This window comes from Dreissena polymorpha, chromosome 3 (genome assembly GCF_020536995.1).
Source record: "Dreissena polymorpha isolate Duluth1 chromosome 3, UMN_Dpol_1.0, whole genome shotgun sequence".
In the NCBI taxonomy this organism is placed as follows: domain Eukaryota; kingdom Metazoa; phylum Mollusca; class Bivalvia; order Myida; family Dreissenidae; genus Dreissena; species Dreissena polymorpha.
This window is the reverse complement of record NC_068357.1, coordinates 106917500-106932625: the sequence shown is the minus strand read 5'-3', so window position 1 is coordinate 106932625 and position 15126 is coordinate 106917500. Positions and strand designations below refer to the sequence as shown.

Here is a 15126-nt window from a genome sequence, read left to right as displayed (position 1 = left end):
CAAAATTATTCAAGTAGTATATGCCATTTTTTATATAAATATTTGCATCTTGTCTGTTTTAGTTTTGACAAATTGTTGGATTTGAGGTAAAAATAAAGAAAGAATGCTTTCTACTACTGATGGGCCAAAAAGCATTCACTTTAAGATACTTTCTGCCCAATTTGATGTGTAACAATATGGAAAGTATGTACAAACTCTTTCATTCTACCTTTTAAAATATGGAACAATATGAATGATAAATGCTATCAATAGCACACTCACTTGTTTTATCAGACAGCATGCTCCAGCCACGAATGTCTGACAGTTTCAGCGACTGAACATAGGTGGCGTTGTGGGGAACTCGAGCCCAGCTACTGGGAACCAGTGATTGAACGTCCAGACGGGGCGGGCAAGTGGGAACCACACTCTTCGGGCCACGGAACACTGCAGCTGACAGCGGCAAGGCATTCTGACAGGAGACAACAGTGGGTAAGATTTAAGTTATATCAAATCTATGGATATGCATACTTATGCATATAAAATAAAATTACATCATTAACAGGAGAATTAATAAAATGAGATTACAAGAAATATATACTGGCTTTCAAATAAGAAATATTTCCATATTGATTTAATCTGCTTATGTCAAAGTATAACCAAAGACACCAAATTGATACTATTAAGTTAACAAAAAGGCAAGCCAACAAAAAAAAACACAAGCAACTATAACTAACACAAATACTTTCACCAAAATACATATTAAACATTAAAATCTACAATTACCAGAAAATGCAGCAAACAAATTTGTTCTTTTAATCAACTGAAAAGCAACATTCTCACAGGCTGTATCTACCTTGGTAGACCCTAGTTCAAACTGCAACATCTCTTTTATCGTTGGCTCGCAGATCACAGCTGGGAACAGCTTGGCTCCCGGCTCAACCTGGAACTTGTTGGCAACCTCCTTCCCGTTGACGGAGAATGCAAGCACCCCTGTTGCCACGTCAATGGTACAGCCAATCAGGAGGCCCGGTGAGGTTCGCTTGCTGGACACGTCCGTACTGCTGCTGCTGTTACCGTATCGCTGTTGTAGATCTCCTGCACAAACCATGTAGCAGTTCTTGCGGCCAACACTGGAAGCATTAGATGGAAAATAAACATTTCAACCCAAATTTTTTTTTTCAACATTTTGATAATTGTGTTGCTTGTGAAAAATTATCAGGGACCCACACTTGGGCTAAAAGAAATTCCTATAGCTTCAAAATATTGCACCGGCATGGAGAAGTTGAAAAAAAGTTACTGGAAACAAGATGTTTTGAGCCAAGAGGAATACCATGAATTTTGAAGAAAATCACTTAATCATGATGATATATAGCCCGTTAATGTTCAGAAAAACTTGCCAAAGGTTAAATATAAAAAGTGGAACTGTATTAAAAATCAAGAAAAACTTCAATTTTACCTTGATTTGATTCTGAAGTCCTGATCAAGAAGTGACACAACAGCATGCCTAGTCTTCTTGGTGTCAAATGATTTCTGAATGCTGTGGAAGCCGGGCGTCATCCATCCCACATACACCTGTCCTGGATCCTGACCCGGGAAAATTCTCACCGAGTAGTAGTACTCATCCACATGTTCCGCCCAGGCATTCATCTCCATGAGGTCGGCCTCAGTCAGGTCAGGATCAGACCCGTCCTGGGTGAAGCCTCTACCACCTCCTCTACCCATGGCATCTTGGAACTCATACGGTATGATGGCCCTGGGAGCGTCCAAGTTCATCAAGGGCCCGTTTGTTGACCCGTTCCCATCGGCCTCGTCGCTGAGCCTGGTGATGGGCAAGGTGGTGTTCCGATTGGGAGAGCGGCCCCCTGCGGACCGCATTCCGGGCTTGTGACGGTCAAGACTGCCTCCATACTCTGTACTTCGAGCACGACCCCTAGTGTCGTTGGGTGAGGGGTCTCTGGATGATTTCTTCTTGAACATTGAGAAAGGAGTCTTTGGCTTCTTCACTGAGCTCCTTTCGGCCAGCATCCTAGCAGCGTCACCCAGTTTGTCTCCAAGAAGTGACAACTTGGAAGAGACTTTTCTTCCGTCGGGAGGGATTGCAAGTGATCCTGTGTCACCTGCCAGCATCGACTCACTGGCTGCCGTCTTCAAACGCCCGGGACCACCGTCATTCGAGCTCTCCTCAAGAGAGTGACCTCGACTCAAAGATTTTGACTTGGTCTTCGATCTTCGACTATCTATTGTGTCTTCCGTGAAACTGTGACTCATTCCTAAATGTGATATATATTGACAAGCATATACATGCTGTTTTCATACACTTTAATAAATGAGTTCAACAACACTATTTTGTCTGTAAAAATTGATCTGAATGTCAATACTGATAATAGAAAATGTTACCTTTTATGTAACTTCTGTTAATAATTCTATTTAAATATTCATATTATTTTTTGTTAGTATGAAAGATTGACAATAAATAATATTTAATAAAAAAGTTAAGAAATTACAGAGAGGTAAGTGAAAGTGTGGGATAAAGCGGGAACCAACCTGCGATAGATGAGTCATCGTCATCTGCAAGTAGATGGGGTCATGAAACAGAAACGAGGTATCACACAGCAACTCAATCAACATCATACACTGTTATATATATGGGCCTTACTCTGGGAAAACAGGGATAAGTGCGTGTGAAGAAAGTCTTTCCCATATTAGCATGTGTATTCTGCGAAGGCTGATCAGAGACGAGACTCTCTGCATAAACTGTACTTTTGTTTAGAAAAGACTATCTTTAAAAGATAAAATCATTAAAGCCGGAAGTGCCATCCCTGGAACTAAGCCCTATTTGCCCAGGGGGCAGCTCATAAGAATTCATCATACACACCAAGTGATATCAAACTGCATTAAGAGTGAAGCACAAGGTAGCAAGGGCATCTCATGCGTGAGTTTGGCTTATTCATTCAGGAAATAGGATTATTTTAATGTACTTAGTGTAAGGTTTCTTAACATTAATGAATTTTTATTTTTAACCAGCTTATATGACATTCTTATTTCTATCACTGTGTATAAGTGAAGAAAAGCAGTTTTAAATTAAGATAATTTATAAACAATTGTTTTATTTGTATGAACATTGTAAACATCATCAGGACAAAAGGTGAAAAGTTAAATAATGGACTTGTGGCATATAACAAACTTTTCATGCATCTATAGCAACACATACCATATATGTAAAGGCAAAAAACTTACAAAATGCATGTAGATTTCTCCTATGAAGCCAAACTATTTATGTATACTACAAAATACCACAAAACCTTACAAGCCGAATTGTCCTATGAACTACAAACTTTCTGCATAACAAACTTAAACGCTAAGAAAACACTGCAGGAAGGCAAAATCTGATATATGCAAGCTTGCCCACTGTGGAAAAAACTGTTAGCTTTCAGAAATATAGAATTTTACGCAAATTTAACCCAGTCAACACACATGTATATGACAGCAATTCAAATATGCCATTTTGCGTCTTTTGGATTTCAACAGAAGAAATAAGAATAATAATAAATAATTTCAAAACCTAAAAAACATATGGGCCACGGCTAAGTTCTGTGCTATGAAAGATCAAACAATGGATTTTTTATATTTAGCCTTTGAAAAGAATCATTTTCTTCACAAATATGGACCCAGCCTTCATGTATTTGTGTCCCATACAAAGTACAAACCACAAGTTTTGAAATTTGGCTAATTGTGGAGTTTAAGGCTCACATCATTATTAATATGGCCCGATACTCTTTATTGGGTGCAATTAAATACTAGTATCTAAACCATATATTTTTTAAATTGACATATTGTTTAGCATAAGTTATAAATCATTTAAGAGGCAGTTAGTGACCCGTACCATGGATTTATACATTTGTAATTTTCCTTAAGCGCAAGTTAAATTGTTTGTCAATATTGCCCCAAACTGTTATAAGGGACCCTACATGGTACAACCACAGAATTTAAATGTAAAATTTGTATTCCTCGCAAGTTAAAAATCATTATACATATGGTCCATGGCTAATAACAGCTTCAAATACAAGACTAAAACCAAAGTTTTTTGTAAATCTTAATCAAGTAATTATCATTATAAATATAACCCAGGGCTGCTTACAGTGTCCTATACTTACTGCTGTGCTTAGTGGAGCGAGTGCCAGAAGAGGAAGTAGCAGCCGCATGCGACCCCTTTGACCCCTGGCTTCCAGGATGTGACCCCTGGCTACCAGGCGAGTCCTTGGACACCGTGTCTGTGTTATTCTCAAGGATGGTCGTGCACTTCTTGGAGTGTTTGAGGATGGGAGAAGGGGGGCGGCCATCTGAGTTAGTGGGATCATGGTGTTTATGGTTATGGCTGGAGACATGCCGACGGTTTGTGCCGACAAGATGACGCAAGGTGTCTAGTGGTGGGTTAGGGAGATACATACATGTCATTTGTGTTATTTAAAAGCAGCAATACTCTAATTGTTAGTAGTTGATCATATGGATGGTTTTGAAAGAACGATGCAACATGCAATTATTTAAAAATTATTCGGGAGTGTGATTAATATAAATTCATCTTACAAAAGTCAAACATATTTCAGTTATATTTTAAACATGAGCCAGCCAAAGGTCAAACAAGTTCATGGAAAGAAATATACGCCTGTCCTAAAATAAAACAACTCGTATCTGGAAAGTTGGTTGTCGACTCAATGACAACTATACACATAAAGTTTCTGATGCAAATTTACAAGCAATCAAACTTGGCCTCCATTTTATATCATTTAAATATTGGTTGAAGATTTGTTGAAAACTGTATGACAGCGGAAAGCTACATGCCCAACTCCCTCCCACTCCATCAAGGGTATTCCGATTATGCAACCCACGTCAAATAAAAGGGTACACTTGAATGATAATTGATACCGTAACCACACTCATTTTCACTGAACTCAAAACTATAGACATTATTCATGTTTTGTATGCATAATTGTTCACTCTAACAACGAAAACAATCAAGCAAGTACGGTAATACAAATCAATCGAGCAATCCAATCAAACAGGTAAGCATTTCAAAACTTAAAGCCAAAGCCAAAACTGCCTCTACATACAAGCAGGCCTATACCTGCCACAAGTTTGCTGCCTCTCTCGATGGAGGCATCACTCATATTGGCGTCACTGTAATTCTCCGTGCCTGGGTCAGTGCCTCCATCTTGTTCCTCCTCTATGTCCAGCTCACGCCGCCGCAGGTTCTCCAGGTTCATGTGTCGGTCCAGTGTAGCCTGGTGGCTCACCTTGTCACGACTGTTGGTAAGAGATATTCATGTGTAAAAACTGGGCTTAGTGCATGTGCAAAGTGTCGTCCGAGATTAATCAGGGAAGACACTTTACCCTTTTATTGTATTTTTCATTTAAAGGAAGTGGTTTCTAAACAAAATTCCAGTTTAAGCAGAAAGTGTCACTCCAGTTTGTACAGGCTAATCTGAGACAGCACTTATGCACATGCATTAAGCCCAGGTTTCACAGAACAAGGCTCATATGACAAGAAAATGAAGATTGAACACAGTCTCAACTGAAGCCTCTGTCTTCTCATTTCGTGCCACTTCTGCAAAGCTAATTGAAAATTCATTCTTGCTTGATGTACTGATACTTCTGCACCTTAAATTAATGCACAAGCATGACCGTTCAGGTGTTTGCCTGTTATTGAAATGGGCATAAAAAAGTATTGTCATAATGTGAAAAATTGAAAATTATAACTGAGTACAATATTGTTGTTTTTTAAGAAAGGGCAACAGCAATCAAACAAAAAAATATGCTAAAGATTTGCTGAAGGGTTTTGATGGCATTGGAAGTGTAATCTAGCTAAGAGACCTGGGTATGAACTCATCCTTGCACTTGACTGGCAGGCTCAGTCTCAGGTACTCGAGTTTCACGTCCTCTAGCGTCCCGAAAGTCTTGGAGGTCACCTTCAGACATGGGGCCACGTTCGCTCTGTACAGAGATATGTATACAAGACAATCATAACAGCAGTATTAGACAGTCTATTATCAGAAGGCTTCCTTATTGTTCAATTCACCCAAGGCTATGTCTTATCAAAGCAAAGATGTTGACCACATTCTGTCCAAATATAAAACACTTAGTATGATATTGTTATTTGAAAGACAGTGATACAGAATTTAATTTTAAAATTAGTAGGAATGTGTGTCAAGAAATTGATAAAAACTAGAGAGCAATTGTATTTGTTATCACTTATATATAAAATTAAAAATAATTTTTTAAGAGATTGAGTTGTGTAATACATGCCAGTGGTTAACCCTTCGCATGCTGGGAAATTTGTCGTCTGCTAAAATGTTGTCTGCTGAATTTCTAAAATTAGCATTTTCTTCAATTTTTTTTCAAAGAATACAATAAAATAGAAAACAGTTTAGATCCTGATGAGACGCCACGTTCTGTGGTGTCTCATCTGGATCTAAACTGTTTGCAAAGGCCTTTCAAATTCGGTTCCAGCGCTTAAAGGGTTAACAGAAAGTACCAAGTAATTACATGTAAGCTGCCCAAACTTACCCTCCAGGGATTCGTGATACTGCAATGGAGGGGTCACTGTTGGTCACCGTGGTGAAGTGAGCCTGATCCCTTGTATACCACAGCGACATGATGCGGGTCATGTTTCTAACAAAACACAAGTTTAAATTACTCTTTATTTCGTGATAAAACTTAAACTATTTCAAACATAAAGAGATTTGAAGTCATATAATTAGGTGCTTTATCACATCTGGCTTTGTATTACATCTGTAATTTGTTTATTTAGCTTATAACATAAAGATACACCATATAAATCAAAATGTACACCATGCAACTTTGTTGATGTAAACAGACAACTTACCAACAAAAATAAATCACAGATTGGAATAGGTAAATATATAGGCTATGCTCTGTGAAAAAGGGGTTTAATGCATGAGTGTAAAGTGCCGTCCCATATAAACCTGTGAAGTCTGCACAGGGACAGAACTTTTTGCCTGAATTGGATTTTTGCTAAGAAGAGACTTTCTTGAAACAAAAAATGCCATAAAAGCGGAAAGTGTCGTCCTTGATTAGCCTGTATGCACATGCATTAAAACCCTTTTCACAGGGCACGTCCAATATTATACTAAAAATCCATGTTATTCCTCTTCATCCCTATGAAGTCTATACACAGAAATGTTTGAAACCATAAGAACCAAATAAGATACTATGAAATTTTGTACAGGATACTTGTTTTTCTTTGGCTACCCAGGTAATTTAACAGGGAATTTTCCCATATTAGGTCATAGTTTTAAATATGTGACACACTCTAGGAAAACCTGACTGAATGTATGTGCGTTAAGTATCATCCAAGATAAGCCTGAGCGGTCTGCACAGGCTCATGAGGGATGACACTTTCTGATAAGACTGGATATTTGTTCAGGAGAGACTTCCTTCAGGTTTATCTGGGACAGTACTTTACGCACATGCTTTAAGCAAGTTTTTCCCCCCGAGCACAGCACATATCTAGTCAGTAAAGTCATTCTTTCAACGTTTACCATGAATGATTTCACATAATGAGATAATAAAATACAGTATTGTTTTGTCATATAATAACAGTAATGAAAAAAAGTAACCCGGCCGTATTCACAACCCATTCTCAATGGCCACATGGGTATCTTTACCATTAAACAATAGACTTTGAACCCAAAAAAATACCTCCAACATTTGAATTATACAAGCTACAACTAGTGATTATGTCATTTCAAAACAGTTCTACATGAAGAATGATGTAGATGGAGGTGGTTAAAGCCAAGTTCAACTCAAAAGTAAAACAATTCTTGAATATTTTAATTTAAACAATATTCAGGAAGTCTAAGAATTGTTTGCATTGTTTAATAAGTACTTACACACAGAAAGGTTCATATCCCTCCTGCAGTCCACAGAAGGTGAAGTACTTGAGTGTGTTGACATCCTGCCCAAAGTTGAGCCTCATCTGCTGGAAGGCTCCCACAGTGAACGCTGGGACGTAGCCCTTGCTGACCTCAATATTACGGAACGCAATCTCCTGCCCCAGCGAGTCCATCATCAGCTCTCCGTTCAGAGAAAATGCTGAAATTTAAAGTGAGGATTTTTTACACTTAACTCCTCAGACAAACCTTTTGGCCTGTTTGTAGTCCATAAAAATGACTTCATTTCCAACCTTAAGATACTGATGAGCAGCAAACAGCATTACACACGGGCTGTTCTGATTTTATTATGGTTGTGCATAGCCATTTTCATTTTGCTTCTAAACGGGAAGGGGTTCAACATTTCATTAATTTGGTAACATTTGAAGAACAAAAGTGCTTTTTATTCCCGGAAAATGACAAATGATATTTCATGTGTATTTGACACAGAGAAACATTTTGCTAATCTCCGAATGATAAAAGAAATCTGTGAAGAATGTATTTCAAAATCTATTATTCATGTAACCACTGTAACAATAGTTTGTGTTGCTTTTATAGAGGTGTTTTTCCATAAAATACTCATAAAACACTTGTAAACAAATTGTTGTTTATTTAAAAATTGGACACATACTAATGGTGCGGTCAGACAGATCCAGCATGCAACCAACAACGTCTCCTGTCTTCCACTGTTTCCCGTAAAATTCAGCTCCCTGGTTCCACTTGCGACCCTGAATTTATATTTAATTGTGTCAATATAGTAATTTTCCATAAAAGCAAGCTTTATAACATTGTATTATATGCGTCACGTTCTGAGAAAACTGGGCATAATGCTAGTGCGTAAAGTGTCGTCCCAGATTAGCCTATGAAGTCTGCACAGGCTAATCAGGGACGACACTTTCTGCTTTTATGGTATTTGTCGTTTAAAGAAAGTTTCTTCTACACGAAAATCCAGTTAAGGCGGAAAGTGTCGTCCCTGATTAGCCTGTGCGATTAGACACGATATTTCCTGCAACACATAAATATTGTAGGCAACATTCAAATAAGAGAAACTGTATTTTCTGCCTGTGTTTTCTGTTTCCATTTCATGCCAGTAACCGGACATCTTATAATGTAGAAATAAACGCCAAATCATCTTTGACAATTTTTGTCATTCTGCTTGATTACGTAACATAAACAAGTTCATGATTTGTTTGAAGAAAGTTAACTGAAAAATTTACAGCACAATGGTTTTCTGAGAAATGGTTTTCTGAGAAATTGTATTTATCATGTTGGTTTTTTAGTCCAAAATGATCGCTCAAGTACTGAACTTTACAATAATTATTGAAAAATTCAAAAAACTTTCTTTGACAAAGTCCCTGGAGAAATTGAGATACCTGAAAAACATGATCAATTTCACCATGAAATGTAAACAAAATTTCATCAGTAAGAAACATACTGCATTTAAAATAGTGAAAGACACCTACAAAGAGTCCATCAAATGCGTACGAGCTGCCATCCATCCCTATCTCCTCTGAGGGGACTGCTGACTCCTTGGCCCAGCCCACCTTCATGTAGCCGGGAGTGAGCACCTCACACTCAAAATACCTGTAATGTCACATCACACTTGGGACTCGTATCTCACACTCAAAATACCTGTAATGTCACATCACACTTGGGACTCGTATCTCACACTCAAAATACCTGTAATGTCACATCACACTTGGGACTCGTATCTAACACTCAAAATACCTGTAATGTCACATCACACTTGGGACTCGTATCTAACACTCAAAATACCTGTAATGTCACATCACACTTGGGACTCGTATCTAACACTCAAAATACCTGTAATGTCACATCACACTTGGGACTCGTATCTAACACTCAAAATACCTGTAATGTCACATCACACTTGGGACTTGTATTGTTTTTATTTGAGTCCCACTCTGGGAAAATGAACAAGGATGAATGCATGTACGCAGTGTCATCCCAGATTAGTCTGTGCGGACTTGGGATGACTCTTGCCACTTTTATGGAATTTTGTGTTTGAATGAATTCTCTTGTAAACAAATATAAAGTCAAGGTGGAAAGTGTCATCCCTGATAAGCCTGTGCAGACTGCATGGGACAGTCTGGGACAACACTTTATTCAATCCATTAAGCCCCATTATCACAGAGTGAGGCTCAAATAGATTTAATTCACTTGTAATTTCGGTCATATTAATAACATTAAGTATAAATTCTCCAACTTTTGATAGGCAAGCTCAGTATCTCAGCAACAATATGTTAGATAAGATTATGTACACTTATAACAGTAAATGACAACTGACCTACTCGAGTCAGAGGTGGGGACGCAACAACCATACCCAATAGTTCACTATCAAATTAATCAATCCCAAAACTGATGGGAAAGGCTAAGGAGTTATCTCCTAAACTCCTGATTGTCAGTTCTATACTCTATCAACTCCGCTATCTGTGCGACGCAACTGCAGAAACCTTTCATATGCAAAGTAACAGTGACAATTCCCTTCATTTACTGCACAGTTGGCTTTTTTGTTTTAGCTGAATCTTACTATTTAAGTATATAACGAATGAATCTAAGCACAATATTATTTACTAAAGTATGTTCATACAAACAGCAAACCTTACCATTTCCCAGCTGTTACAGCATACGTCAGCTGAGCACGGTAAGTCCTGGTTTTCTTCATATTGGTTTCTGTCAATGACTTGTCGGTAGCTAGAAAATGTTATTCAATTTCAATCTAGGTATCTTTACATTTAAGCCTCCAAATCCCTATTAAAGAAATTTAAATACTAGTTATTAAACTTACAAATATTTCTCATTGATTACATATTTTCCTGAGCCATATATCAAAACTTATAGCTCAGAAACAAAATATTGGTCAATAGCAAGTTTTACAACTGAAAATAACTCTGCTCACTTTGTCATTATACACAATGAAAATATCATTTATTTAATTGACAGATACATTAGGGGTCACTGTGGTGGTGTCCGTGTAAGGACCATGAGGTCACGGGTTCAATCCTTGCTGTGAGAGCTTTTGTTAGAGCTCTCCAAAAGACCCCACCCAAGAAATGGACTATAAAGCTTTCAAAAAGCTTTTGAGGCAATCAAGCTAAAATTAAAAAGGTGTCCATCTGAAAACCAATTAACACAACTTATAATACAGTTATTATATTTAATTTGGAAACATCTCAGCAAATTGAAAATAAAGACAAGGTGTCATTCCAAAGCCAGAGCAACCAGTTTTTGCTTAAGGCAGTCAGGGGATGGGGCAGCAGGGTGGGGGACAGGGGCAGAAGGGTTGGGGACAGGGGCAGGGAAGGGTGAGGGCTGAAGGTATAATTTTAGCAACTGTTATATTATGTGTTGGTTGGAAGAGATACATGGACTTGAGTCTAGGATAGAAACAAGATGACTAAGAAAGCAAAAATCAAAAATAGCCCACCTGCAGTCTTTTATTATCAATGTAACATTTAAGAAAAAAGCCTATTTTAAAACAAGAAAAAGCACAGCATCAAAATCAATATCAAGTGTATGTTTTACCATATTAAACACCAACTGAGAGAGCTAAAAAACTTAAATAAAAAACTAAATAAAAACTTGCTGAAGCTAACTTTACACGTAAAAGTTCTTTTTTATTTTTATTGATCAAGGTAATTAGTTTTTCATGAATAAGAAATACACTCACTAAGAAATTATCACCAAAGTTTCTGACTTTGAAAAGCAGACCAGGAAGGACAAGAAGTGCAGTCATTAGAAACAATTACAAACATTTTGTCCTACCTTTCAATAAACCATGGGCAGCCAAATGGTTTTCTAGTTTGCTTCCTAGACGAAAACAAAATGATATCGAATACATTCTAACTAATGCCTAGTCAACTATTTTGGATTGTTATGATGAATCTTTATCAAATTCCAATGAGCAAACACGATAACAAATCATGATTATTATTCAATGGTTCAGTCATCAAATAAAGAATAAATTACTAAAGCATGTTATTTTTCTACAGTGTCCAATTCTGTGATTTCAATGTGCCTACTACATCTACATACAAGTCATTTTGGCTATGTAAGTCATAGCTACACAGTTATATTGCACAAAATTGGTTTCCATCTATTCACACATAAGCAATTGTGTCATGCAACTGCATGCAAACCCTCGATCTACTTTACTAATCATCAACACTTCATACAAGGCAGATTCACTCAGACTGTCATTGTGGAAACAATACAACATGTACACACATCTTCAACTATGAACAAGACTATCTCTTCATTTAATATCAAAGCTTGAAAGCCAGACTAGGGCTTATCAGCTGCAGATATTGCACTTTCTGGCTGTCAAACGACAATTTGTATTAATATTACCTGAAATGAGAGTTCACTTTTTTATACGACTTTAAAGGACAAATGGTGGTATTGTGGTACCTGACTGGATTTTTGTTGACTCTCCAAGCTCACTGGTCGGAGGTTCTAATGTGTACCCATAGGCAAGTATTGTCTTTACCGTCTGGGCTGCAGCCTCCCTGAATACAAGAACTCAAATCATGAAAACAGATATAAAAAAATTGAGGATGCAGAAACATACACAGTAAATCTGTTAAAATGCAGGGATCCAATATCATGCAGGTGGGTCTTGGCTCCCGTTTTTCTCCAACCATCCATTTCAGTCTGCAGCATATTCTTGAAATTCAAATATGGCGGTGCCCATTGTGTTTATTGCATAATTGCTTGATTATGATCCATAAGAGACTTCCAATTAGTGGGGCATTTGACAGTCAGTGTGATTATCTACTGTTTGATGCCAATAAAGGTGTGAAAAATAACTCGAGTTTATCAGTGTTTCACGCCCTTTAGCTGTTACTATGTATGCACTATTGATCTTTTGATTCATTGACAGCTTTTTCAACTTTAACAAGAAAAGTTTCACCGATTATTTTTGCAGACAATATGAATTTGAATATTGTCTTCTAAAATGATATTGAAAACAAAACAGGCAAGGAGAAATTAAACAAGAGGGCCAATATGGCCCTAGTTCGCTCACCTGAGAGGAGTCGGTTCATTCAATCTTTACCAAATGTCAAACTTTACCTAGATATTGCCCAGACAAACATTCGGGTCAAGTTTCGTCATTATTGAACCAAAACTCTGGCGGAGTGTTTTTGTTTTTGTAAGATTTGACCTGGTTACCTTTATTTTCAGTTAACCCTCCTAACCAAACATCAAACTTTGGTTACAAAAATTAATATTATGACCAAGATTCATAAAATCTGAAACACAATTGTGACCTCTAGAGTGTTTACAAGGATTTTGAATAATATAAAGAAAATTTGGACAATCAAAGGGCAATAATTATGGCATTAATTATGTGATTTTGCTCATTATCAAACTTGACTGAGATCTTTCAGCAACTTTCATAAAGAATGCTTGAGAAGTGTGAATGCTAGAGTGTTTACAAACCAAATGTGGACGGATGGACAGCGGACAAAGACCAATCCTAAAACCTCACCTGAGCAATCAGGTGAGCTAAAAAGTGTGTTTCAACGATCTGAGCCATTTTCCAACTTGTCCTAGAAATCAATAAAACAAATGTATTGATTAAGTTTCACGATGATTAGGCAAAAAATGTGACTTCTATAGTGTTCGATCACAAGGTTTCTATCTAGTAACATAAGGAAAACTTGACCGATCGGGACCATTTGCGAACTCATCTGAGATATATATAAAACCAATCTTTTTACCAAGTTTCATGATGATTGGGCAAATAATGTGACTTCTAGAGTGTTCACAAGCTTTTTTTTACTATATAAATATAAGAAAACTGCCTCCCCCCCCCGGCAGCCATGTTATTCAACTGACCGGAACCATTTTCAAACTCAACTCTCTTTCAAGGAAACAAATGTTCTGACCAAATTTCTTGAAAATTGGGCCAAAAATGTGACTTCTAGAGTGTACACATGTTTTCACTATATACATATAGAGAAAAATGATCGCCCACTGGCAGCAATGTTTTTTCACCGATCAGGACCATTTTAAAGCTCGTCCGGGATATCAATAAAACCAATGTTTTGACCAACTTTCATGATGATTGAGCAAAAATTGTGACTTCTGAAGTGTTTACAAGGTTTCTCTATAGCCAAATAAGGAAAACTGCCCCGCCCACTGGCGACCATGTTATTCAACGGACCGGAACTACTTTTGAACTCAACCAACATATCATTAAGTATAACATTTTGACCAAATTTCATGAAAATTGGGCCAAAAATGTGACTTCTAGAGCGTTCAAATGTTTTCAATAAATACATATAGAGAAAAAAGCCCCGCCCACCGGCGGCCATGTTTTTTCACCGATTTGGACCATTTTCCAACTCATCCGAGATATCAATAAAACGAATGTTTTAACCACCTTTCATGATGATTGGCCAAAAATTGTGAATTCTAGAGTGTTAACAAGGTTTCTCTATAGCCAAATAAGGAAAACTGCCCCGCCTACTGGCGCCATGTTTTTCAACGGACAGGAACCACTTTTGAACTCAACCAACATATCATTAAGGCAAACATTTTGACAAAGATACATGAAGATTGGGTATGAAATGTGACTTTTACAGTGTTTACAAGGTTTTTCTCTTTTTTTTTTGACCTAGTGACCTAGTTTTTGACACAGCCTGACCCATTTTCGAACTTGATCGAGATATCATTGGGACAAATCTTCTGACCAAGTTTCATAAAGATTGAACAATAAATGTGGCCTCTAGAGTGTTTACAAACAAATGTGGACGGACGAACGACGGACAGACGACGGACAAAGACCGGTCACAAAAGCTCACCTGAGCAATCAGGTGAGCTAATAAGTAACAGAAATACACTTTCATTTTCAGGAAGGCCCTGAGAAGCATTTTTGGGTTACTGCAATTGACCAATAAAACATTGCTTTTTATTGTATTGCATTCAATCTTAATTTAAACTCACTTGTCCATTGGTTGTGATAATTAAATCTGAACAGTGTCCTAGGAAACTGCTGTCCTATAATACACTGGACACGTTACACTTTTGAAAAATAGCGTATGTTTGTGTTTATCAATCATGTACTGTAAATTGTAGAATCATGCATTCTCTGTTCAGTGTGTGATGTGGGATTTTCTTGAAGGTACGTCTGCAAAGTATAATACATAATCTTTGCTAATAAAACCTGTATTTT

General features: G+C 37.4%; 1 protein-coding gene across 1 annotated transcript in view; it reads right to left on the bottom strand.

Annotated features, from left to right (window-relative positions):
* Positions 1 to 15126, bottom strand: part of LOC127870859 (ryanodine receptor-like) — a 203133-nt gene that overhangs the window by 124350 nt on the left and 63657 nt on the right. The window contains exons 25-38 of the mRNA XM_052413397.1: positions 12357 to 12454; positions 11712 to 11756; positions 10553 to 10640; positions 9389 to 9509; positions 8557 to 8653; positions 7887 to 8088; positions 6541 to 6645; positions 5848 to 5967; positions 5102 to 5280; positions 4134 to 4400; positions 2524 to 2547; positions 1436 to 2249; positions 833 to 1109; positions 262 to 448 (exon numbers count right to left, since the gene is read on the bottom strand). Of these exons, the coding sequence (XP_052269357.1) occupies positions 262 to 448; positions 833 to 1109; positions 1436 to 2249; positions 2524 to 2547; positions 4134 to 4400; positions 5102 to 5280; positions 5848 to 5967; positions 6541 to 6645; positions 7887 to 8088; positions 8557 to 8653; positions 9389 to 9509; positions 10553 to 10640; positions 11712 to 11756; positions 12357 to 12454 (2624 nt within the window). The remainder of the gene's footprint in view (positions 1 to 261; positions 449 to 832; positions 1110 to 1435; positions 2250 to 2523; positions 2548 to 4133; positions 4401 to 5101; positions 5281 to 5847; positions 5968 to 6540; positions 6646 to 7886; positions 8089 to 8556; positions 8654 to 9388; positions 9510 to 10552; positions 10641 to 11711; positions 11757 to 12356; positions 12455 to 15126) is intronic.